The 23822-nt window shown below is 50.8% G+C and overlaps 1 protein-coding gene and 1 long non-coding RNA gene across 2 annotated transcripts; one reads left to right on the top strand and one right to left on the bottom strand.

Annotated features, from left to right (window-relative positions):
- Positions 1-637: 637 nt before the first annotated feature.
- On the bottom strand, positions 638-22015 carry LOC125130623 (uncharacterized). The gene is made up of 4 exons (XR_007135753.1): positions 19807-22015; positions 12644-12793; positions 1680-1819; positions 638-808 (listed from the first exon to the last, which is right to left on the bottom strand). It is a non-coding gene; the product is annotated as an uncharacterized LOC125130623 (long non-coding RNA).
- MCHR1 (melanin concentrating hormone receptor 1) lies at positions 20704-23465 on the top strand. The gene is made up of 2 exons (XM_047786179.1): positions 20704-20800; positions 21991-23465. Exons 1-2 carry the CDS (start codon positions 20719-20721, stop codon positions 22968-22970), a joined length of 1062 nt encoding a protein of 353 aa, XP_047642135.1. The 5' UTR covers positions 20704-20718; the 3' UTR covers positions 22971-23465.
- Positions 23466-23822: the final 357 nt, after the last annotated feature.

The raw sequence follows: 23822 nt of genomic DNA, 5'->3' as shown, positions 1-23822 counted from the left end.
ATTACCGTCGCCTATCTTACAGGGGTATATATCTCGTCAATCATTTCAAGTCATCTAATCCTTATTTTATGGGGCGCTCAGTCACACATTTGCTAATGCAAGAAAAAATAATCTTGTAAGATAGGCAGAATATAATAATATAGTTAATAACATGAATAAGGTCATAAGTCAATAATGTTAACCTCTAAGGAGTTAATGGTTGGTGCCGAAAGAAGGAAAATTGATCTTTACGGTTGAGCAGGTGTTTATGTCGCTGGGGAGGCTGGTTCATGCAGAAAGCACATGCACCATGCACACCAGTGGGGAGAGAGGAGGCCCAAGTGAGCAGAGAAAAATTTTGTTTAAATTTTTCTTGTCTTGGAGTTCCCATCATGGCACAGTGGAAATGAATCCAACTAGGAACCATGAGGTTGTGGGTTCCATCCCTGGCCTTACTCAGAGGGTTAAGGATCCGGTGTTGCCGTGAGCTGTGGTGTAGGTCGCAGATGCAGCTCGGATCCCACCTTGCTGTGGCTCTGGTGTAGGCCAGCAGCTGTTGCTCCCATTAGACCTCTAACCTGGGAACCTCCATATGCTGCGGGTGTGGCCCTAAAAAGACCAAGAAAGAAATTTTTTTTTTCTTGTCTTGCCTTAAAATAGGAATTTTATTTCATCACCCAGAGTCTGTCTCTGCTCAAAAGGCCTGCTTTTCCCAGCTGGCCTGAAGCAAGTCCCCACCTGTCTTTTAGGAAATTCTTAGGAGACCCATGTCCCTCCTTCCAGCAGCATACTCCGCCAAGTCTGAGGTGAGCCATAGTAGGTGTTCTGCCTGATGAATAAATACTAATGAGCATTCATAGTCAGTACCCTGCAGAATAGTCTGGGGAGAAGAGGAGACTGGGAGGGCTCTATGTACGGCTTAGAGCAGACGGGCACCCTCAAGTCAGGGCTCCTCTTAGCTTCAGCCCATTTGTCTGAGTTTCAGGTTCACTTTGTCTAGGAAACTTCCTTTTTTTTTTTTTTTTTGGGGTCACAACCAAGGCATGCAGAATTTTTCTTTCTTTCCTTCTTTCCTTCCTTCTTTCTGGCTTTTTCGGCCCTTACCTACAGCATATGGAAGTTCCCAGGCTGGGGCAGAACTGGAGCTACAATTACTGGCCACAGCAACTTGGGATCTGAGCCGCATCTTTGACCTACACCACAGCTCAGGGCAACATGGGATCCTTAACCCACTGAGCGAGGCCAGGGATCAAATCCAAATCCTCATGGATCCTAGTCAGGTTCATTAACTACTGAGCCATGAAGGGAACTCGGTATGCGGAATTTTTGAGACCAGGGATTGAACCTGTGCCACAGCAGTGACAACTCCGGATCCTTAACCCATCCAACAGGGAACGCCTAGGAAACTTCTGAAGCAAGCACACATACTCCTTCTAAGATCAAACGTTCGTTCTTAGAGACAGTTCTGTCCAAACTCATAAGGAAGAAGAAAAATAACCTGACAGCCCTCAAATTTTGCCAAGTCAAAGAGTCAGTATAACTTCTCTTGCTGTACTTCTCTTGACCTCAAATAGTGCCTTTTAGAGCCACAGGAAAAAGGGACCCCAAACTGGGCCACAGACTCCTAAAAGCTTTGAGATTAGTTCCTATAGGAAGATGGGAAGGAGCTGTCTCGGAATGTTCTAGGTAGACGGACTTACCTGGCAGGATTAACCAGGATGAGATACAGCAGGAGACAGAGTTCCAACCCATGGCAGGAGCACGGCGACTCTGCACATGTCCCCCAGCACTGCATGTGGTGACACTGAGTGAGTGAATAAGGTGATGCGTTTGTCCCACCCTAAAAAAAAGGGAAGACACTGTGTGACCCAGTGTGCACTAGGAAGAGAAGTTAAGGACAGTTCAAATGCTGTGACATCGCTGTCCTTTGTCCTCCAGATGGCAGGTGCTTGCTTAGCACCTGCTACTCACCAGTCACAGTGCTGACCCCTTCACGTTCCACATTAAATCATTAGGTCTTACGCGGGCTGCTGGAAACTGAGGCGCAGGTGGGCTAAGGAATCAAGTAAAGTCATACAGGTGTAAACGGAAGAGCCGGACAGGAATCCAGCCCTCTGGCACCACAGTCCAGCCTCTGAGCCACAGAGACAGGCCACGTGGTCTGTGCTTGGTGAGCTCTCTGTGGGTCAGGGACCACCCTCTACTAGTTATGGGCCCCACCTCTCTGAGGGCCAATCAGTTTTATTCCCTTCCTTTCTCTGTTCATTCAACAATTTTTTTTGCTTTTTTTTCAGGGCTGCACTCGCAGCCCATGTAGGTTCCCAGGCTAGGGGTCGAATTGGAGCTACAGCTGCCAGCCTATGCAACAGCAACGCAGGATCTGAGCCGTGTCTGCAACCTACACCACAGCTCACAGCAATGCCAGATCCTTAACCCACTGAGCAAGGCCAGGGATCGAACTTTCGTCCTCATGGATGCTAGTCAGATTTGTTAACCACTGAGCCATAACGGGAACTCCAACAAGTATTTATTAAACATCGTTGAACAAAGACAAAAACCTCTTACCTCGTGGAGCTTACATTTTCTTTGGGGGAAAAAATAAATAATAAAGATCATATTTCTGCTCATGGAGGACTAGGAAAGCCGTACCACCATGCCCACTAAAGATACCTTAAAACACTGGACAAAATATACTAAATATCCTCTTAAAAGCATAAAAGAGCTAAGAAGAAAGTAAGGAATTACTGGGCCATGCTAAGTCCAGGAGACATGGTTCTTTACTTGACAGATATTGACTTATCTAATCCTAATAAGTGACTTCTGAATTGTCCTGTGAAAATAGGAGTGCCTGGTACACGGTCAGGGCCATGTCACTGTCCTAAAATAAATGAGTGTGCCAGGCTCTGGGGCTTCATATATATTGTCTCATCTGAGTCTCATAACATCTCTATGAAGTATGTGCTATTGCTTACTTTTATTTTCCCAACTTCACAAGTGAGAAAACAGAGAGTTTAAGCAACTTACCTAGGGTCACACAGCTAGTAAACAGCAGAGCAGGTTTTGAGCTCAAGCAGTCTGAGTTCAGGGTCTATAAACAAAACCACCAACCACACTACCTCTTGGTAAATAGCATCTATTGTTTTTCTATTGGCTTCAGTATAAAGATAACTCTGCTAGGGATGTTCTCATTATTCTGTGTATGAAGACATGACTATATTATCTCTACTGAAATCCTGTGTTATGCAAAGATGTTTAAAAATGCCCAGAGAAGGGAAAAACTACAACCCAAGCACATCCTACAGGTGCACTCAAACTATGGACACAGAAACTCATCACAAAGCAGATCTCTCTTAGGACCAAGCCAGTGAACTCAAACAGTTAGAGAGAAGGTATCACCAAAGGCCAGGACTGGGGAGCCACTTGATTCTATGTCCACTCAGTCTAGGCCGGGGTGCTCTTACAGCAGGCCAGGGGTGGCAGAAGTGTCCCTAGTCTGGAGTTCCCGCCATAGCTCAGTGGAAACAAATCTGACTAGTACCCGTGAGGCCACAGGTTTGATTCCTGTCCTCGCTCAGTGGGTTAAGGATCCAGTGTTGCCATGAACTGTGGCTCCAACTGGCGTTGCTGGGGCTGAGGAGTAGACCAGTAGATACAGCTCTGAGCCACAGAGACAGGCCACGTTCCCGTTGTGGCTCAGTGGTTAATGAATCTGACTAGGAACCATGAGGTTGTGGGCTCGATCCCTGGCCTCACTCAGTGGGTTAAGGATCCGGCGTGGCCGTGAACTGTGGTGTAGGTCACAGATGAGGCTTGGATCTGGCATTGCTGTGGCTGTGGTGTAGGCCGGCAGCTACAGCTCTGATTTGAGTTCAGTGGGACCAGACCAAGGATCGAATCCACGTCCTCGCAGACACTATGTTGGGTTCTTAACCCACTGAGCCACCACGGGAACTCTGAGATAGCCAATCTTTTTACCCATATTTTAGGAATAAAATGCAACACAGTTGCTACTCCCGGTTTGTCTTCCTGCCTGAGATTCTGCAAAGCACTTGCTGTTGCTTTGTCAGAAAGGGCTGTCCTCTCTCCAAAGAGAAGACTTTGTTTCGGGGGCATCAACGTCACTCCCTGTCGCTCCATATCCCTGTCTTTCGACATCATCACTTTTTATCTGAATACTGAATCACAATCGGGTCTTTTTTTTTTGTCTTTTTGCCATTTCTTGGGCCGCTCCCGCGGCATATGGAGGTTCCCAGGCTAGGGGTCGAATCGGAGCTGTAGCCACCAGCCTACGCCAGAGCCACAGCAACGTGGGATCCGAGCCACGTCTGCAACCTACACCACAGCTCATGGCAACGCCGGATCGTTAACGCACTGAGCAACGGCAGGAACCGAACCCGCAACCTCATGGTTCCTAGTCGGATTCATTAACCACTGCGCCACGACGGGAACTCCTTTTTTTTTTTTTTACAATCGGGTCTTTTTGAAGACATCTTAAATAGCACTAAAATCAGGACATGCAGAACCAACAGTGCATCTAACTTGAGGTGAGGACCATACGGGCAGCTGTGCTCAGTTTCTCAGACTTGCAAACAAGGTTGCCTCCATCAGGTCCTTGCCATCGACTATAAGATACACTCCTAATATCTCTGATGTTAACATGTGGGACAGAATGTAGGTCTTAGAATTGGTTAGATGGGGCAGTAAATACCTGTATTGATTAGAATTCTTTCAGCCAGAAAGTGACAGAAAACTCAACCCAGAGCAACTTAAGCAAAAGAGGTATATTGAGCTACAGAAGTCCAAAAATCGTTGTAGTTTAGTATTCCAGCTTCAGGTATGGCTGGATTCAGGACTCCAGAATATAATCAGGACTCAGTGTCTCATTTTAAGTCCATCGAAAAGGGGTGAGTGCTTTTGTCCCAGATTTTTTTTTTTGCCTTTTTGCCTTTTCTTGAGCCGCTCCCATGGCATATGGAGGTTCCCAGGCTAGGGGTCCAAACGGAGCTGTAGATGCCAGCCTGCGCCAAAGCCACAGCAATGAGGGATCCGATCCGTGTCTGCAACCTACACCACAGCTCATGGCAATGCCGGATCTTTAACCCACTGAGCAAGGCCAGGGATTGAACCCGCAACCACATGGTTCCTAGTCGGATTCGTTAACCACTGCGTCACGACGGGAACTCCTGTCCCAGAATTTTGAGCCAAAGTCTCAATGCTTCTCATTGGCTCTGACAGGTCACCCGACCAGCCGTGGACCAATTATGGTTACAGAGTCAGTTGCTATCCCCTCAGCACTGAGTGATCTTGCTGGAATCCCAGGGCTGCTGAGTGTCCAGAGGGAAATGAGGAGAACGGATGTGGGGCAGCAAAAACTGCGTGTGGTTGATGGTGGGGAATGAGGTGGGATGAGCCCTCCCAGGGTGAGCCCCTCGTGGGGGGTGGGGGTGGATGCGGGCCCTGCTTCTATGACTTGTGCAATAGGAGGTGGCCCCTGCTGAGACCCATCAGCTCCATCTGAGTCAGCCTCACGCCGGCTCCCTCTGAGCCAGCTGACATGGCACTGATGCAGCTGCTATGTGAGCTGGATGCTGCCTGGAAAGTTAATAAGCCTTTGAGGCAAGACATTCCTCCAGTGACGCGGGTTGGTGCCTCGAGTGGGTGGGAATGAATGAGTGGGAACACCATGGTTCCTAAGGCTCTTATGAAGCAAAGAAGTGCACAAGGAAAGCAGCGGGAAAGTCAAGAGCAGCGCTGAAACAGACACCCATGGGGGTGGGGGGCACGCTGAGGGTACTTTCTGCTAATGGCCTTGAGCTATCTGGTCCCTGGTCCCCAGGCGCAGGGGCAGAGCTGCCACAGCCCCTGACACCGACCAGCTCTCCAGCTCTGCCCATCTCTCTCGTTCAGATCTAAGTTGCAAGGAGCAGGACAAGGGTCTATCTGTCACTTGGGGGGTAAGATGGGAGTGAAGGGGGGGGAGGCACAGTTAGGAGGGGGTCCTGGAGGAGAGGAAATGGGGGAGATAGAGGCAGGAAGGTGGGGACAGTGCGGAAGCTCATGGAGTGCTTTGCACCACTGCAAACTGAACCTGGGACACCTGCTCTCTGCCACGTCCCCAACTAGGAGGTGAGGACGCAAAAATAAATAGGATGTCATCCCTGCCTTCAGGGAGCATACCAGCCTGGGACACAATAAGAAAATTGTTCATTATAATGGAATGTGATGGCGGGGATTCAGGGTTTACTGAAGGACAATACCCTGGGGCAGGAGCAAAGGAGATCATTGCCGAGCAGATCCCAGGTCAGTCTAGCCCAGGTCAGTCTAGCCTTGACCTGGTCCAGAGGGTGTGTATGTGCTGCGGGGAGGGGAGCCCTGGACACAGCTGTGCTGTGGAATGATTCCCCTTGAGTCAAAGGGACAGGCCTTTTCTACTCCCCTTTCAGGCGCTGGCTGCTGGCTTATGGGGATGGTAACCTCCCCGGCAAGGAGGCTCCTGTCAGCCATGGGCAAGTCTCCACGCAAGGGGACAGCTGGGATAGCTGTCAGTCCCTTGGAGCCCTCAGTCTCAGCAGCTGGAGGGTGGGCGCACCAGCCTGGTAGAGGGACCTGGGTGGGGGACCAGCAAGATGTTTGGTGGAGGATATTTGTCGTGCTGGATGTTTGGTGGAGGACAGAGTAGGGAGCAGAAGGGAGCTGGGGGCGAAGGACATTCTGGGGCATTTTGAAGAAGAGCTTAGGAGGCAGACAAGCAAAGAAAGATCCAAGGGGCCATTGTGTGCAGATGTTGGAGAAGCATGGGACACTTTGTAGCAATGCTAAGCCACTGAAATATGACACGGGGAGAAATAGGAGGTGGTGGAGGCAGAGGCCTGACAGGTGGGCAGAGGCCAGATCATGAAGCGTCCTGGGTACCCTAATAAAAAACTGGGGTTTAAAGCTCTTCTGAAAAAGAACTGGCTTCTCGGAGTTCATGAGGATGTGGGTTTGACTCTTGGCCTTGCTCAGTGGGTTAAGGATCTGGCATTGCCGTGAGCCTCAGTGTAGGCTGCAGATGCAGCTCAGATCCCAAGTTGCTGTGGCTGTGGTGTAGGCCAGCAGCTGTAGCTCCAATTCGACCCCTAGCCTGGGAATCTCCATATGCTGTGGGTGCGGCCCTAAAAAGCAGGAAAAAAAAAAAAAAAAAAAAAAAAGAGAGCTGGGTTTTCATTCCAGCCCCACCTCAAAGCTTTCTGCAAACATTTACCCACCATCAGGGGGTGAGCCGGCCCTGTTCAGCTGGGTGAGATAAGAGCCCAGATGCTGCAGAACTGAAGTGGGTGAGAGGCAACCAGCAGGCAAATGGCCAGAGAGGGAAGGCCGGAGAGGGGCTGTCTGCAAGGGCTGAAAACACAGCGGCTAGCACCAATTTGAAAGGTAAGTCCTTTTCTCTATGTAGGCATTTCAGAAGCCGAAAGAAAGAGAGTCATCAGAAGGAGGCCCAAATCAACTATAACAGAAAAAATAAAAATCATTATTTAAAAAGAAAAAAAAAAAGGGAGTCCCATGGAGAGGAATGAACTCAGAATTTGGAATCAGAAGAGCAGAAGGCCTAGGCGTGGGGTGCAGCACTGCCAGCTGGACGGCCCTGAGAGTCACCCAACTCTAGGAACCTCCGTATCTACATCTGCGCTGTGGATCTTATCTGTTCCACGGGGTCAGCTAAGAAAAGGCATGTGTGTAAAAAAAGCCTGTGCAAATGTTAGTTACTCTCATTTTGCCAGCACCCCCACCTCCCCGCCCCAACACATACAAAAAAAGCCTGCAGCAAGGAGAATCCCAAGGCAGGCTCATTTTACTCTGGTTACCATTTGGCACAGAGCAGGTCGGGGACTTACTGGATGACACAGCAAGTCAGCGGCAGAGCCAAGCTGTAAATCCACCCAAGTACCGAGTCCAACATTGTCAGCAGAATCAGCTGAAGCCCAACTTGACACCACAGTTCAGATGTCAAAGGTGTTCCCAGGAAGTCCCTTTCAGCAAAGAGTGTTCAAAGTGGTTCCCAAAGGGCAGTCCTAATATCCTCCAAATGTGGGCAAGTTGTAGCTGGATGAGGCTCCCAGGAAGCTGGGTGAGGAGGGAGACAGACTAGACACTTGCCCTGAAAACGGAGAAGAGACTGTGCCTTCCTCAAGGCTTCCTGTGGCTACAGCCCTCCCACCCCCACCCGCTTTTTCAAAACAGATTTATTGAGATGCAATTCATATACCATAAAATACATCTTTTGAAAGGTATGATTCAATGGTTTTTCGTATATTCACGGAGTGGTGCAACCATCACCACAGTAAATTTTAGAACATTTTCATCATCCCATGGAAGAACTCCTAGTCATCAGCAGTCATTTCCTCCCCCCACCCCACCTTTTGCCCAGCCCTAGGCATTCACTAACCTACTTTATAGCTCCAAAGATTTGCCTACATGGGGCATCTCATAAAGATAGAATCATAAGCCATATAGTCTTTGTGATCGGCTTCTTTCACTTAGTGTAGCGATTTCAAGGTTCAACCATGTTGTAGCAAGTATCAGTACTTCATTCTTTTTCATGGCTGAATAATATTCTATTGTGTGATTATACTACATTTTATTTTTCCATTCAGTTTATGGACCTTTGGGTTGTTTCTACTTTTTGGTTATCATGACTAATGCTGCTATGAACATTTGTGCACAGGTTTTTGGATTTGTTTTGCATGCAAAAGCTCCCAGGCCAGGGATTGAACCTGTGCCACAGCAGTGACCTGAGCCACAGCAGTGACAATGCCAGATCCATAACCCACTGGGCCACCAGGGAACCCCTGTGTACAGGTTTTTGTGTGGACATGTTTTTATTTTTGTTTTTCAAAAACAGGCCTGTTTTATTTATACACAGAACAAGGTACTTACAACCCCAGAGGTGGATATGTACATAGCGATACAGGAGGCCTGTGCGGCACAGTGGGCTCTGTATAAATTAAGATCATAAATATGAGGGGAAGCCCCACCCAATGCCTGCACAAAGCTTTTCACCAAGACTCCAGGGATCTTTCCTGCAGTGGTCTACACTGACAGGACCGTGGGCCTGGAGGGACAGCCGTCCAGCCACAGGGCGGTTGCAGGCGGGGAACGGTCCCAAGTGCAGCAACGAAAACACCACAACGTGCAGGGGGCATCGCCCTGAACCACTCAGGCTGAGCTTCACGAAACGCTCTGGGCTTATTCCTCTCACTCCAACGCACTAGACTCAGAAACAGTGTTACGGAAACAGTGTTGCTCTAATCACCAACAACGTTACTTCTAAACACCACACGCTTCACCTAAACCTCGGGCCTTCCCACAGAAGCGCGTCGAGGGCTGGGGCAGCCCTGATGGCCACCACCACACCCTTTGGGCAGCCTCTCCGCGGAGTCCCCAGTCTCCGGTCCCACTCGGGGAACCTCAGACCCCTGGGCGCCCCCACCTGAAGCCACAGAGCAGACCCCATTCTGGTACCACGGGATTTCAGAGAAATCCTGTGAAATCGGGTAACTTCTGCATCTCCCTGCATCTCCCTCCATTCATCACGGCTGCTCTGACAGGCAGGACACTGCGACACGACCCCCATCCCCAACCTCCCAGGGGCCCTCCCCCCAGTTCCCAGCATGGCCACTCTGCACAGGGACACGCTGGCCTGGGACAGGGCCTTGGCCGGGCTCTGCACCCAGAAGGCGGGGCCGGGGAGCCCCGCTGTGTGGACATGTTTTACTTTCTCTTGGGTTTAGACCCAGGCGTGCGACTTGCTGGCTCATCTGGTAACTGTGTGTAACACGGTGAGGAGCTGCTAAACTGTTTTTGAAAGTGGCTGCACCGCTTTACCCTCCCACCAACCCAGTAGGAGGATTCCAGCCCTCCACATCCTTGCCAACACTTGCTATGATCAGTCATATTTATAACAGCAATTATATGTCTAGATACTTAGAATGCAGCACGACAATGGGAGAAAAAATTCTGTATACATGTATGTGTAACTGGGTCCCCATGCTGTACACTGAGGGAAAAAAAAGAAAATGTAATACAATAGCGATTATAGTGGATGTGAAGCAGCATCTCACTGTGCTTTTCTTACTGGAATAAAATACATATGACATACATTTATCATTTTAACCATGTGTAAGGTACAGTGCAGTGGCGTTAAATACATGCCTCATCGTGATTTTGATTTCTATTTTCCTCATGGCTAGTGATGTTGAGCATCTTTTCATGTACTTATTAATCATCAGTATATCTTCTTTGGAGAAATGTCTGTTCAGATCACTTGCTCATTTAAAAAATTGGATTGTCGGGAGTTCCCGTCGTGGCGCAGTGGTTAACGAATCCGACTAGGAACCATGAGGTCGCGGGTTCGGTCCCTGCCCTTGCTCAGTGGGTTAACGATCCGGCGTTGCTGTGAGCTGTGGTGTAGGTCGCAGACGCGGCTCGGATCCCGCGTTGCTGTGGCTCCGGCGTAGGTGGGTGGCTATAACTCCTATTGGACCCCTAGCCTGGGAACCTCCATATGCCGTGGGAGCAGCCCAAGAAATAGCAAAAAGACAAAAAAAAAATTGGATTATCTTTTTATTATCGAGTTATAAGTTCTTTATATATTCTAGGTATACTATTACAGATATGATTTGCTAAGGTTGTCTCCCATTCTGTGGATTGTATTTTCACTTTCTTTTTCTTTTGTCTTTCTGCTTTTCCTAGGGCCACTCGCACGGCATATGGAGGTTCCCAGGCTAGGGGTTCAATCGGAGCTGTAGCCGCCAGCCCACGCCACAGCCACAGCAACTCGGAATCCAAGCCGTGTCTGCAACCTACACTGCAGCTCACGGCAACGCCGGATCCTTAGCCCACTGAGCAAGGCCAGGGATCGAACCTGCAACCTCATGGTTCCTAGTCAGATTCGTTAACCACTGTGCCACGATGGGAACTCCATTCACTTTCTTTTTCTTTTTGGCTGTGCCCACGGCATGTGCAAGTTCCCAGGCCAAGGATCGAATATATGCAACACCAGCGACCCACGCAGTAACCACAGCAGTGACAATGCTTGATCCTTAATCCACTGAGCCCCCAGGGAACTCCTCTTTTCACTTTCTTGATGTGGTATCCTTTGAAGCACACATGTTTTAAATTTTGATGAAGTCAAAGGACATGGCACAGTGGTTAAAGAATCCAACTAGGAACAATGAGGTTGAGGGTTCGATCCCTGGCCTTGCTTAGTGGGTTAAGGATCTGGCGTTGCTGTGAGCTGTGGTGTAGGTTGCAGGGGTGGCTCGGATTCCACATTGCTGTGGCTGTGGCGTAGGCCAGCAGCTATAGCTCTGATTTGACCCCTAGCCTGGGAACCTCCATATGTCACAGGTGTGGCCCTAGAAAAGACAAAAACATTTTTTTTTTTTAATGAAGTCTAATGTATCTATTCTTTTTCTCTTGCTTGAGCTTTTGGTGTCATACCTCAGAAGGTTTTGTCTAACCCAAGGTCATGAAAATTTACCCCTATATTTCTTCTCAGAGTTTTATAGTTTTAGTTATATCATTTAGGTCCCTGATCCATTTTGAGTTAGTTTTTGCATATGGTGTGAGGAGGAGTCTAATTTTATTTGAGTGTGTGTGCATACCCAGATGCCCTAGCATCATTTTTTTTTTTTTGCTTTTTTAGGGCTGCACCCACGGCATATGGAGGTTCTCAGGCCAGGGGGTCAAATTGGAGCTACAGCTGCCAGCCTACACCACAGCCACAGCAACTCAGGATGGGAGTCACATCTTTGACCTACAGCACAGCTCATGGCAACGCCAGATCCTTAACCCACTGAGTGAGGCCAGGGATCAAATCCGCATCTTCTTGGATACCAGTTGGATTCCTTTCTGCTGTGCCACAACAGGAACTTCCCCCCCAGTATCATTTACTGAAAAGGCTGCTCGTTCCCTCACTGACTCAGTTGTCTTGCTACCCACGTCAAACATCACACAGCTCCTTTTTGTCTTTTTTTTTTTTTTGTCTTTTTGCCATTTCTTGGGTCGCACATGGAGGTTCCCAGGCTAGGGGTCGAATCGGAGCTGCAGCTGCCAGCCTACGCCGGAGCCACAGCAACGCAGGATCTGAGCCGCGTCTGCGACCTACAGCACAGCTCACGGCAACGCCGGATCTTTAACCCACTGAGCAAGGGCAGGGACCGAACCCTCGACCTCATGGTTCCTAGTCGGATTCGTTAACCACTGCGCCACGACGGGAACTCCACACAGCTCCTTTTTAAGGAAAGCAGGCCTGAAGCAGTTCTTTCTGCGTGCAGTTAGTACAACTTATGATTTCTGGCAAGCAAACCCAGGTTTTTGCCTCCAGTCACAGGCACCTCTGACTAGCGCCTATGGTCTTAGGTGACTTGGTGTCTGGTATAAACTCCTAATACTTGATAGAGGCCAAAAACCCCAAAATCAGATTCTCTCTCTCTCTTTTTCTGGCCATACCCATGGTGTGTAGAAGTTCCTAAGCCAGGAATTGAACCGGTGCCACAGCAGCAGCCCAAGCCACTGCAGTGACAACACCAGATCCTTAACCTGCCGAGCCACAAGGGAACTCTCAGATTCTCTCTTGAGCAGCACAAACAGTGGGTGGCCACAGAGAAGGCTGGTAACCTACCTTGAACTGTTCTCCCAAAGGTGTTGCACAGCTGCCCAGGTCTCCACGTGGCCTGATGTTTTGAAATCTCTGGGGCCCAGAGGGCTGGTGTTGTGTTCAGTTTTTCTGTGTTTTATTAAGAGAAGATATTTCACTGAACATGCCATGGAGCTGCAATTTATAAGAATATGACATACATTAGGCTTTTGATATCTTATAAAAAGTTCTTGAACTGATTTACTGTATGTGACACCATTTTAAACAATTTAACATTTTTAAATTGTGGTAAAATATACATGACAGAAAATGGACTTTAACCAATTTTTTTTTTTGCTTTTTAGGGCCGCATCTGTAGTATATGGAAGTTCCCAGGCTAGGGGTTGAAGTGGAGCTACAGCTGCTGGCCTACACCACAGACACAGCAACTCGGGATCCAAGCTGCGTCTGCAACCTACACCACAGCTCATGGCAATGCCGGATCCCTGACCCACTGAGTGAGGCCAGGGATCGAACCCGCATCCTCATGGATCCTGGTCGGATTTGTGATTTGTGCCTCAATGGGAACTCTGACTTTAATCATTTTTAAGCCTACAGTTCAGGGCATTAAGTTCATTCACATTGTTGTACAACCATCTCCAGAAATTTTTCATCTTCCCAAACGGGAACTTTGTGCCCATTTCACAGCAACTTCCCAGCCTCCACACCTTCCCCTTCCCCCGGGGAACCACCATCCTACTTTCTGCTCTACGGACGGGACTGCTCTTGGTACCTGACATAGGTGGAATCACACAATGTTTGTCTTTCACCGAGTACAACGTCTTCACGGTTCAGCCCTACCGTAGCACATGTCAGATCTCACACGTGTTTTCACGTCAGCTGCTTTCCTGTGCTTCCTTGGGGTTTCTGTGAATCTTAGGATGAATCCTCATCTCTGAAGGTCATCCCGTTTGTCTTTCTCACAATCGGAACGAGGCTGTGGCCTCTAGGTGGCCTCACAGCTGAGGGGGGGGCCCACTGCCTTACAGCCGCTGTGGCCGCGATGGCCGCTGGCCGGGAAGCACGGGGGCTGAGCCACTCCGCCGACTTGGCTGATGCTGCTCATGCTCCCCTCCCCTCTGCCTGCCTTGGTGCTGGGGCTTCACATATATTTCCCTACTAGCCGTTGATTCTCCCAACATTAATGACTGTCTAAATCAGCCCGGCCTTGGGCTAGGCACAGAGACACACGTGATCTCTGCCTGCCTGGAGGTTATAATCCAGAGAGGGAAAGGCATTAAATAGTCAACTATACTGAGTTCCCATTGTGGCTCAGAGGAAACAAATCTGGCTAGTATGCATGAGGATGCAGGTTCGATCCCTGGCCTTGCTCTGTGGGTTCCTCCATATGCCGCAGGTGCGGTCCTAAAAAGACAAAAATTAAAACAAAAATACAATGAATAAATGTACAGTTTCAACTGTGATGACTGCTATGAAGAAAAAGCACAGGGGACAATGCAAATGTCTAAATGGGGGGCACCAAGCTGGAGGAGGGCACTTGGGGGGTCTCTTGGAATCCACTGACGGACCCCAGAATAAAAATCACAGGCCCTGCATTCAAGGCACGCCAGGCCTAACAGGGGGAACTGGGTGCACTGGGCTCCCCTGGGTTTTACATTTCCAGCACCTCTGCTCCCGGCCCCTTTGGGGAATCGCTGCTCCCCTTTCCAGCTGTGTGTCCCCAGGGCATCTGTCTTGTGGTAGGGAGGTCTGGGAAACGGTGCTCTGCTTTGGAGGGAAAGTCATGACACGTTCAGAACACTGGACCCCAACTGAGATGTCAGGACTTTGTGTTTTCATGGCATTCCAGGCCCTCATCTAGGGCCCCTGATCCTTTCTGCTCTCAGGGACCTTGTGCACACGGCCATCAAGGTAGCCGACTGTCTTGCATGACGATGATGTGTGCCAGGCCTGAGGCTCGAAGAAGAGCTGTCAAAAGAGAGGCGTGATGAGAAAGGTGTGCTAATGACCCTTGACCAACAAAGGCAGGCTTTCCAATCTTTTCTGCTTCTCGGAATAGAGACAAAGTCATTTGCTGGATCAGTAACTGCCAACCAGGTGTCAGGGCTTGTCTTCATTTTCCCCAGCAAGGACGCCACACCTGAAATAGCAGCTGCCATTGGAGTCACCACATCATTAAGTCTGTGGTGATCCGCCAGCATTCCCGAACGCCCGTCTGCCTTCTCCACTGGCCAAACTGGGAGTGGAGTGGAGATGTGACAGTCACCACCTTGCCTCTTTAAAGGCCTTGACGACGCTATTAATCTTTTCCCCGGAGGTGCAGTCCTGCTTCCGGCTTCTCACTTTAGGAAGGAGGGATTTCCACGGGACGTGTCTCCTCCACAAACCGCTTCCTCTGCCAGTCCGAGAGCCAATGCCATACGTCTGTTCGCTATTCCAGCTGCAGCGTTGGGAGCAGGGAACAAACAGCTCCGGAGGTCCACAGGGACGCGTGTGGAGTCATTCTTGTCAAACTCCACTACTCCATTGATTTCTTGATCCGCCCTAGCTCCCACTCTGACCAGTGAGAGCCAAGCGGCTCAAGTCAGAGGTCTGACCCCCAGACCGGAAGTTTTTTTCAGATATGCCAATCAAGGAGGAGCTTGGTGTCGGCTGCTCATGTATTTTGGCTTTAGAGAGTCCATGATCAACACCAGGAGTTCCCATTGTGGCGCAGTGGAAACGAATCCGACTAGGAACCATGAGGTTGGGAGTTTGATCCCTGGCCTCACTCATTAGGTTAAGGATCCTGCGTTGCTGTGGCTATGGCGTAGTCTGGCAGCTGTAGCTCCGATTGAACCCCCTAGCCTGGGAACCTCCATATGTCATAGGTGTGGCCCTCAAGAAAAAAAAAACAAAACAACAACAAAAAAAATTAGCCACACCAGTCTCTGCGGGGCAGGCAGACATCCTGGTAACTCCACTGGGCCTGCCTATTACAATAACCATGTTTTCTGTCTTCTGGAAATTAAGTGCTGCTACTTGGTTTCTCCTGCCTCAAAGTCTATTCACCCCACCAAAACAAGGAAACCTGCCAGCAGCTCCCACCAAGGACTGTTTAGAGGTGCTGCTACTTCCCCTTCCAAAGACTTTCTCAAGGCCTTGGTTTTCTGGGAGATCAACTTCTGAGTAACAAAAAAAAAAAAAAAAAAATCTCATGTCCATTACATTCTGTTAGGGGGTTACTTTATTTTAAAAGCAATTAAAAGTCACTAAAGTTTTTTTTTTTCCCAACAGTGTAGAGTGATGGAATTCCTTCCTTTCCCTCTTCCTCCCTTTATCTCTCTCTTTCTTTTCTTTCTTTCTGTTTTTCTTTCTTTCTTTCTTTCTTTCTTTCTTTCTTTCTTTCTTTCTTGTCTTTTCAGGGCTGCACCTGTGGCATATGGAGGTTCCCAGGCTAGGGGTCAAATCAGAGCTGCAGCTGCCTGCCTACACCACAGCCACAGCAACGCAGGATCTGAGATGCGTCTGCAACCTACACCACAGCTCATGGCAACACCACACCACACCACAGCTCATGCCAATGCTGGATCCTTAACCCACTGAGCGTGGGCAGGGATCGAACCCTCATCCTCATGGATACTAGTCGGATTCGTTACCACTGAGTCACAACAGGAACTCCTGGAATTTCTATTTTAACAAGAATACTCCTGCTGCTTGGTGGACATATAGTGGGAGGGGCAAGGCAGGAGTGAGGCAAGCAAGTGGGAATCCAGCACAGGGACCTCAGTAAGCCTTCAAAACATGTAGATGGCAGCCAAGCCCCGAAAAGTTCAGGGAGATACAGCAAACCCCTGAGTTTCCCGGGTAGGGCATGGATGGGAGGGAAAGGGCTTATTGCTGTATGTAGGCTTGATCTTCTTTGTGACTCTGCTGGGCAGGGCTGAGCAGCAGATCAAGAGCAAGGTGGCTTGGAGGAGTTTAGGTCAAAAGTTCCATTCTCAGGAGGAGCTGATGAGCGGCCTGGCCTTGTCCACCACTACAAGTGACCAGATGCTGTATCCCCTGGGATCCCTGAGAAGCCATGTGAAATGAGTCTCAGGAAAAAGGGAACATGGGAAGAGCATCTTTCCATGGCTTCCACCCCCCACTGGCCAAAGGTGAAGTCTCCCTGTACTTCAGGTGGCTCCTGTGTGGGCATTTCGTGGGTTCCCACGTTCTAAGTTGTAACAGAAACAGAGAGGATTGGAACAGAAGACACATGGTGCAGGCCTGGGACACTGCACCATCAGGTCATACCTGCACCTGTACCTGAACCTGAACTTGGCCAGGGACTGTGCCAGTGGGTCATTGCAGCAAGGGATGGAATATAAACTAGGTGTGGCCAAGGAGATTGGAAGGGATGCAGACAGGCATCCAGGAGGGATGCTCATCCCTAAAACAGTCACTGGCAAGGAGAATGGTTTAAATCAGTCATTTGTAGGAGTTTCTGCTGTAGTGCAGTGGGTTAAAAAACTGATTTTAGCAGCTTGGGTTGCTATGGAGGCACAGGTTCTAGCCAGAGGCCAGTGCAGGGGGTTAAAGGATCTGGCGTTGCTGAGGCATAGATTGCAGCTGCGGCTTGGATTCAGTCCATGGTCTGGAAACTTCCATATGCCATGGGTTCAGTCATTTAAATAATTAATTAATCATTTGTGGCCTCAATCATTGATGCTGAGGATTCTGCCTGAATGCCTCCTCAGAGAGAGCATCCCCAACTCTCCTCTGTAAAGGACGCCAGTCACTCCCATTCACTCAATCTGCCACTGCGGATTGACTGGCTCAACCCTCCCGCCCCCTTCCCCCCCAGCATGCAAAGGCCAGAAAGGCCTACCGGTCCCAGATTCCCTTGCAGCTCAGTCATGGTTGAAATTTCTTCAACCAGGCAGGCATTTTGCTAGTGCAGATGACAGCAGGGGTGGGCATAATTCCCAGGCTGTGCTTTTATAAACACTAAATCCTTTCATGACAAAGTTACCTGGACTCTACCTGGATCTAAGCCTTGAGCAGCACATCTTGTTTACTTATTAGCTTTCCTGTTATTATCTGTCTCTCCTCATGTCATCTTTAAGCTCCTTGATACTAGGCACTTGTTCTTTTTTTTTTCTTTGTCTTTTTCATTGTATCCACAGAACTCTACCCAGAGAGTCTAGCACAGTGCCTGGTATATAGCAGAGGCTGAAGAATGATTTGAAAGGATGGATGGATGAAAAGATGGATGGATGGATGAAAGCACGCGTGGATGGATGGATGGAGGTGGGAAGAACACGGCAGGTGGAAGTGGGCTGTAAGACTCATTTCCCCAACCTGTAAACTTTGAAATGCCCCAAGGCTGAGTCCTTACAACTCTTTTCTAGTCACCCTCACACTCTAGGTGACCTCATCTAGTTGTCATCAATTTAACTTTACAGCTTCAGGCGTGACCTGTCCCTGGAAATTGTGACTCACACCCAACGTTTTCACTCAGATGTTCACAGGCATCTCAAATGTAACATATGCAAACAGACCTCTTCATTCCTCTTTAAAACTTCTCTTCCCACAGACTTCCCTCTCTCAGCAAACGACAGCTCCATTCTGCCAGTTGCTTGGACCAAAACCCTAGGAGTCATCCCTGATGCCTCACTTTCTCCTACATTCCTCATCCAATCTTCAGCAAATCCTCTGGGCTCCACATAAGCGACCCGCCCCCACCTCCCTGGTCTAAGACCCCATCCTATTTCAAGTGGATTATGGCAAGAGTCTTCTGTACTGGATGCTTCTGGTCACCCACATCACATCTCCCTGGGCCACCTTTGACCTCAGCCCCAGCTCCAGCAGGCAGTTGTGTATGAGCTCAGCTGAGCTTGTGCTGAGAGGGTCTGGCCTCCAGCACGCACCCTGTGTCCATCTGCTTTTTGCCCAGGATGTCAGTGCTATCAGAGCCCTTTTGGGTCCTTCACAGCATTCACCTTATGCCGACAGCCTCTTGCCTCAAGGGTGAGCAGCACACCTTTTTGCTTTCTGCTGCATCAAAGCTGGGTGCTCTAGGAGCCTGCTCTCCCCAGGTACCCAGGAATGTAGCAATAACATCCCAGGGGCAACACTCAACCAGCCGGAGTGGAGGCAACTCAGTAAATGGTCTTGCCTCCCCTCTTTCAGGCAGATGAGTCTGGGAAACAGACTGTGCACTTTTCGAGGACCCTGGTAAACGCCAGCTCCCACTGCCCCAGCAGTGATGCTGATGACCCACTCTTCTGTTGGCGTTGTCTCCTTTCCTATCTCGCTGTCCACACTCCCTCATGCCTGCTCCTTGGGGCGTCTCTCAGAAAAGTCATGTGCACATAAATCCTTGTCTCAGGACAACTGCTATGGCCTGACAGAATCTGCCCTTCCGCTATTCTCTCTGTGATGTCATCTCCTGCTGACCTCTCCTTTGCTCTGTTATAGAGCCACTACTGCAGTTCTCCAAAGATACCCAGCACACTCCTGCCTCAGGGCCCTTGCCCCAGCTATTTCTGCTCCCTGGGGTGCTCTTCCTTCAGATGTTTCCAAGCACACTGCTTCACTTCCTTTAGGACTCGAGAGGCCTTCCCACGCAACGTGGCAACCCCCCCCCCCACTCCCACCCTTAATAATCTCTGGCCCCATCACCCTGCTTTGAGTTTTTTACAGCATCGATTACCAATATCATAGATTGTCTTTTTTGGGGGGATATATTTTCTGTTTCCCCCCACCCTGAACTTAAAAGTCATCTTGGAGTTCCTGTCGTGGCGCAGTGGTTAACGAATCCGACTGGGAACCATGAGATTGCAGGTTCGGTCCCTGCCCTTGCTCAGTGGGTTAACGATCCGGCGTTGCCGTGAGCTGTGGTGTAGGTCGCAGACGCGGCTCGGATCCCGCGTTGCTGTGGCTCTGGCGTAGGCCGGTGGCTACAGCTCTGATTCGACCCCTAGCCTGGGAACCTCCATATGCCGTGGGAGCAGCCCAAGAAATAGCAAAACAAAAAAAAAGACCAAAAAAAAAAAGTCATCTTCATAAGGACAGGGTCTGAAGGACTTCATTTTTTTTTTTTTCCACTGAAGAACCTAGAAGAGTGCTAGGCAAGTAGTAAGTGCTCAATAAATATTTGTTGGATGAAGTAAATAAATAAACGAAGCTGAAGAAGCGTGTACAGATCAGACTGTGGTTACCTTGAACCTCCAGCTCCCGAGTCTGGCAGAGGATGTGGTGGCAGCTCTGGGCTGTCAGGGGCACTGGAGGCTGGCAGCAGAACGCCTTTGTGGAGAAGTCACTCAATGCTCTGCCCTCTAAAGCGACTCCTGACGTTCTCTTTGGGTGTCTTGGCTCCGAAATTTGTCTCTAGGAGTTCCAGGTGAAACTTCCAGGACCTCAGAGCATTTAGAAAAATAAGACCTCTGTAAGCATGGTCCATGCTGGTCCTGTGCAGAAGGGAATTTGTCCCCTTCTGGCCCCCAAGACCCTGGTCATCGCCAACACGGGGTGACCTGATGACACGGTGCCAGCCAGGGCTCAGCAGCAAGCAACTGCTCAGCTTCTGAAGGACGGTGGCAGTCTAGCCACAGCGCTGGTTGGAATCCATCCCGGCGATGGGAAGGGGCCCAGGGAGGCCCGGGGCCAAGGCACATGGTGGTCCCCGCCTTCTTTCCCCAAGCTCTGGGAACAGTCACCCCCCACCCCTGCCCCGTGGCCCAGGCACCCCGGGATGAGGGAGGCGGCTCGTTTGCCTTTGCAGAGACTTGTAGCCTCACGTGAAGCAAGCGGCCTCCCTGTGGCAGGAGGCGCAGCCCCCCGAGGGAGGGAAGCCCCCTCCCTGATGGGGACGCCTGAGTCCGGCTCCCGCCCGCTGCGCTCTGCAGGCAGTCGGAAGCGGAGCTGCGGCGCGGGGCTGAAGAGGTTAACGAGCATCTGCTCCGAATGTGAATGTGTCTAGGTGATGTCAGCGGGAGCCGGGGAAGGAAGGAGGCAGAGCTGCGGGGCTCGAGGCGGCGGAGGCTGCCAGGCTGCCGGGCTAGCGCTCCGGCCGGCGGCAGGCGCCGGTGGTGCCGCATCCTGCGTGGGCGGCGGGCGAGCGGGTGCCGAGGATGGACCTGGAAGCCTCGCTGCTGCCCACCGGCCCCAATGCCAGCAACACCTCGGATGGCCCGGATAACCTCACCTCGGCAGGTGGGACGGGTTGGAGGGGAGTCCTCCCTCCTCCGCGCTGGGGGTGGGAGATGGGAAGGTTTCACCTCTGAACCAAGCTGCTTGGGAAACTTTATGACAGTTCTTGGGGACAAGATCTGCAGGCTGCTTCGCCCGGAGGGAAAGGAGTGAAGGGGGCGGGGATGAAGGGGCAGGGGTAGAAAAGAGGGCAAAGGCACCTTCGGAAGTGGCCGGGGATGGTGGCCAGCCGCGACGGAGGCAAGGGGAAGGCTTGCGGAGGAGTTCCAAAGACGCTTTGCAGAAAAAATTCCAGAGTGGAAAAGCAAGGGAAGCTGGAGGGGAGTCTGTGAGGAGTCAGCTGGGGCTCACTCATTCACTGGCTTTTCACCCAACTGCTATGGGGTCTGAAACATCCTTACTGCCTCTGGGAACAAGCGTGGGAAGGAATAACGCTGGGATGCGAGGGGATTAACTTTGCTGGTGAATGACGCTTCCTGACATTTCCAGAGCCGAGATGCTCTGGAATTCTAGCTTTGAAGGAGAAGAGGAGGAAGGAAGAAGAGGAGAGCCTTAACTGGAGAAAATTCTCAGGTGGCTGGGCTGCAACACACAGCTTCAGTCTCTGGTCACTCCAGAAGCACAGGATGAGAAGATAGGGACCAAAGAAATCCCGGGGTTGGAACCCAGGAGAGGGGAGGGCTGTGGGCCTGATGGGCAAAAGCCTCGGCGAGACAGTCACCCACAGAGATGCCCAGGAATCAGTGCACAGCTTCCAACCAGCGATTCCTAAAATGAAACGATCAGGGCTGCAAATAGGAAAGGAGAAAACACACGCACGCGCCCACACACATGCACACACTTTCGTGTCCTGCCGGCTATTTTGATGATGTTTTCCCGTGAAGCCCAGACACCCAGAGAAAATTCTCTGAAGACAGCTGTGGTTCTTGACTCTGTGCCGTCTGAGAAAATGCAGGAGACAAAGAACTGGTCCTTCCACAAACAGATGGTGCAGGAGACGCTGGTGGGGTTGACCAGGAAACCAGTGCAGGAGGGCAAAGGGATTAGCAGCAGTGTGGGGAGGGAGGATGGCAGGGAGGATTCAGATGAATGGGGGGCCCCCTGAGCTGAAATGGCAGGGAGGATGAATAGGCAAGGCCTCGGAGAGTACAGTTCATGTCCCGTGGTTGACACTTAACTCCTTCTGTCCCCAGGGCCGCCTCCTCGCACAGGGAGCATCTCCTATGTCAATATCATCATGCCTTCGGTGTTTGGTACCATCTGCCTCCTGGGCATCATCGGGAACTCCATGGTCATCTTCGCGGTGGTGAAGAAATCCAAGCTGCACTGGTTCAGCAACGTCCCCGACATCTTCATCATCAACCTCTCCGTGGTGGACCTCCTCTTTCTCCTGGGCATGCCCTTCATGATCCACCAGCTCATGGGCAATGGTGTCTGGCACTTTGGAGAGACCATGTGCACCCTCATTACGGCCATGGATGCCAACAGTCAGTTCACCAGCACCTACATCCTGACCGCCATGGCCATTGACCGGTACCTGGCCACCGTCCACCCCATCTCCTCCACCAGGTTCCGGAAGCCCTCAGTGGCCACCCTGGTGATCTGCCTCCTGTGGGCCCTCTCTATCATCAGCATCACCCCTGTGTGGCTCTATGCCAGGCTTATCCCCTTCCCAGGGGGCACAGTGGGCTGTGGCATCCGCCTGCCCAACCCAGACACTGACCTCTACTGGTTCACCCTATACCAGTTCTTCCTGGCCTTTGCCCTGCCCTTCGTGGTCATCACAGCTGCCTACGTGAGGATCCTGCAGCGGATGACATCCTCGGTGGCCCCCGCCTCTCAGCGCAGCATCCGCCTGCGGACAAAGAGGGTGACCCGCACAGCCATCGCCATCTGCCTGGTCTTCTTTGTGTGTTGGGCTCCCTACTATGTGCTCCAGCTGACCCAGCTATCCATCAGCCGCCCCACGCTCACCTTTGTCTACCTGTACAACGCGGCCATCAGCTTGGGCTATGCCAACAGCTGCCTCAACCCCTTTGTGTACATCGTGCTCTGTGAGACGTTCCGCAAACGCTTGGTCCTGTCGGTGAAGCCTGCGGCCCAGGGGCAGCTTCGCGTGGTCAGCAACGCCCAGACGGCTGATGAGGAGAGGACAGAAAGCAAGGGCACCTGACGCTTCCGCTGCCACCCTGGATGCCTCCACGTCAGGACGCCACAGCGGACCATGGGGAGAGATGCTGAGAGAAACCCAGCATCCGGGTGGATGCAAAGAGGCTGGGTGGTGAGGGGTGGTTGCAGCGAAAAACATTCTGCAGATGGCTGGAGAGGCTTGGAGCCAGGTTTGGGGACTTCAAGCTCCAGAAATCTCCTTCGGAGAGTAGGATGGACCTTTGGGTTGAACAGAAACAGAGCAAGGAGTTTGGTTTTAATGCTCAGTTGAGACCTACATCTGCTAGCTCCCGTGTCTTTTTCCCAAGAGAAGAGGTGGAAGACTTCTGGTCACGTTTATTTAAAATCAGGCAGGGCCAAGGTGTGAGCGGAGGTACAGGCACAGGGTCCTGGGGGGGATGGGGAGGCGTCCTCGACGCCCTTTCCCATCTCTCCTTGGTATGCTGGAGGGCAGCCTTTCTCCCAAGCTGGAGGGTGATGAAAATAAAGCACGCCTCTCTCCATGTTCCAGCATCCTGTGTCAATTTCCCTTTATCTCCAGGGGATGCATGTTTCTTGGGGGGTGGGGGTGGGGCTCTGAACCTACAGGGGTAAAAGCCCAATTTGCTAAGAGATCTGCTTATTGGGAATGGCAAGGCTACCTGGGGTGGGTGGGGGTGGGGGGGCCTGAAATGAAGAAAAATGGGGAGGGGCAGGGGACGAGTGCAGTTGTGGGGACATTGTGTTCCAGGGGGCATATCTGTCATATCTGTCACTTACTCTGTCAGATCCAGAGTAAGTGCCCCTCAGTGCCCTGCATGTGCACGGGTCATTCTGCTGCCTGGTGTGCTCAGCATCATCTTTTTGCTCGAGCCCT

The sequence above is a fragment of the Phacochoerus africanus genome, chromosome 7 (genome assembly GCF_016906955.1).
Source record: "Phacochoerus africanus isolate WHEZ1 chromosome 7, ROS_Pafr_v1, whole genome shotgun sequence".
Lineage (NCBI taxonomy): Eukaryota > Metazoa > Chordata > Mammalia > Artiodactyla > Suidae > Phacochoerus > Phacochoerus africanus.
The sequence above is the reverse complement of the archived record's forward strand: the minus strand, read 5'-3'. Positions and strand labels throughout refer to the sequence as shown.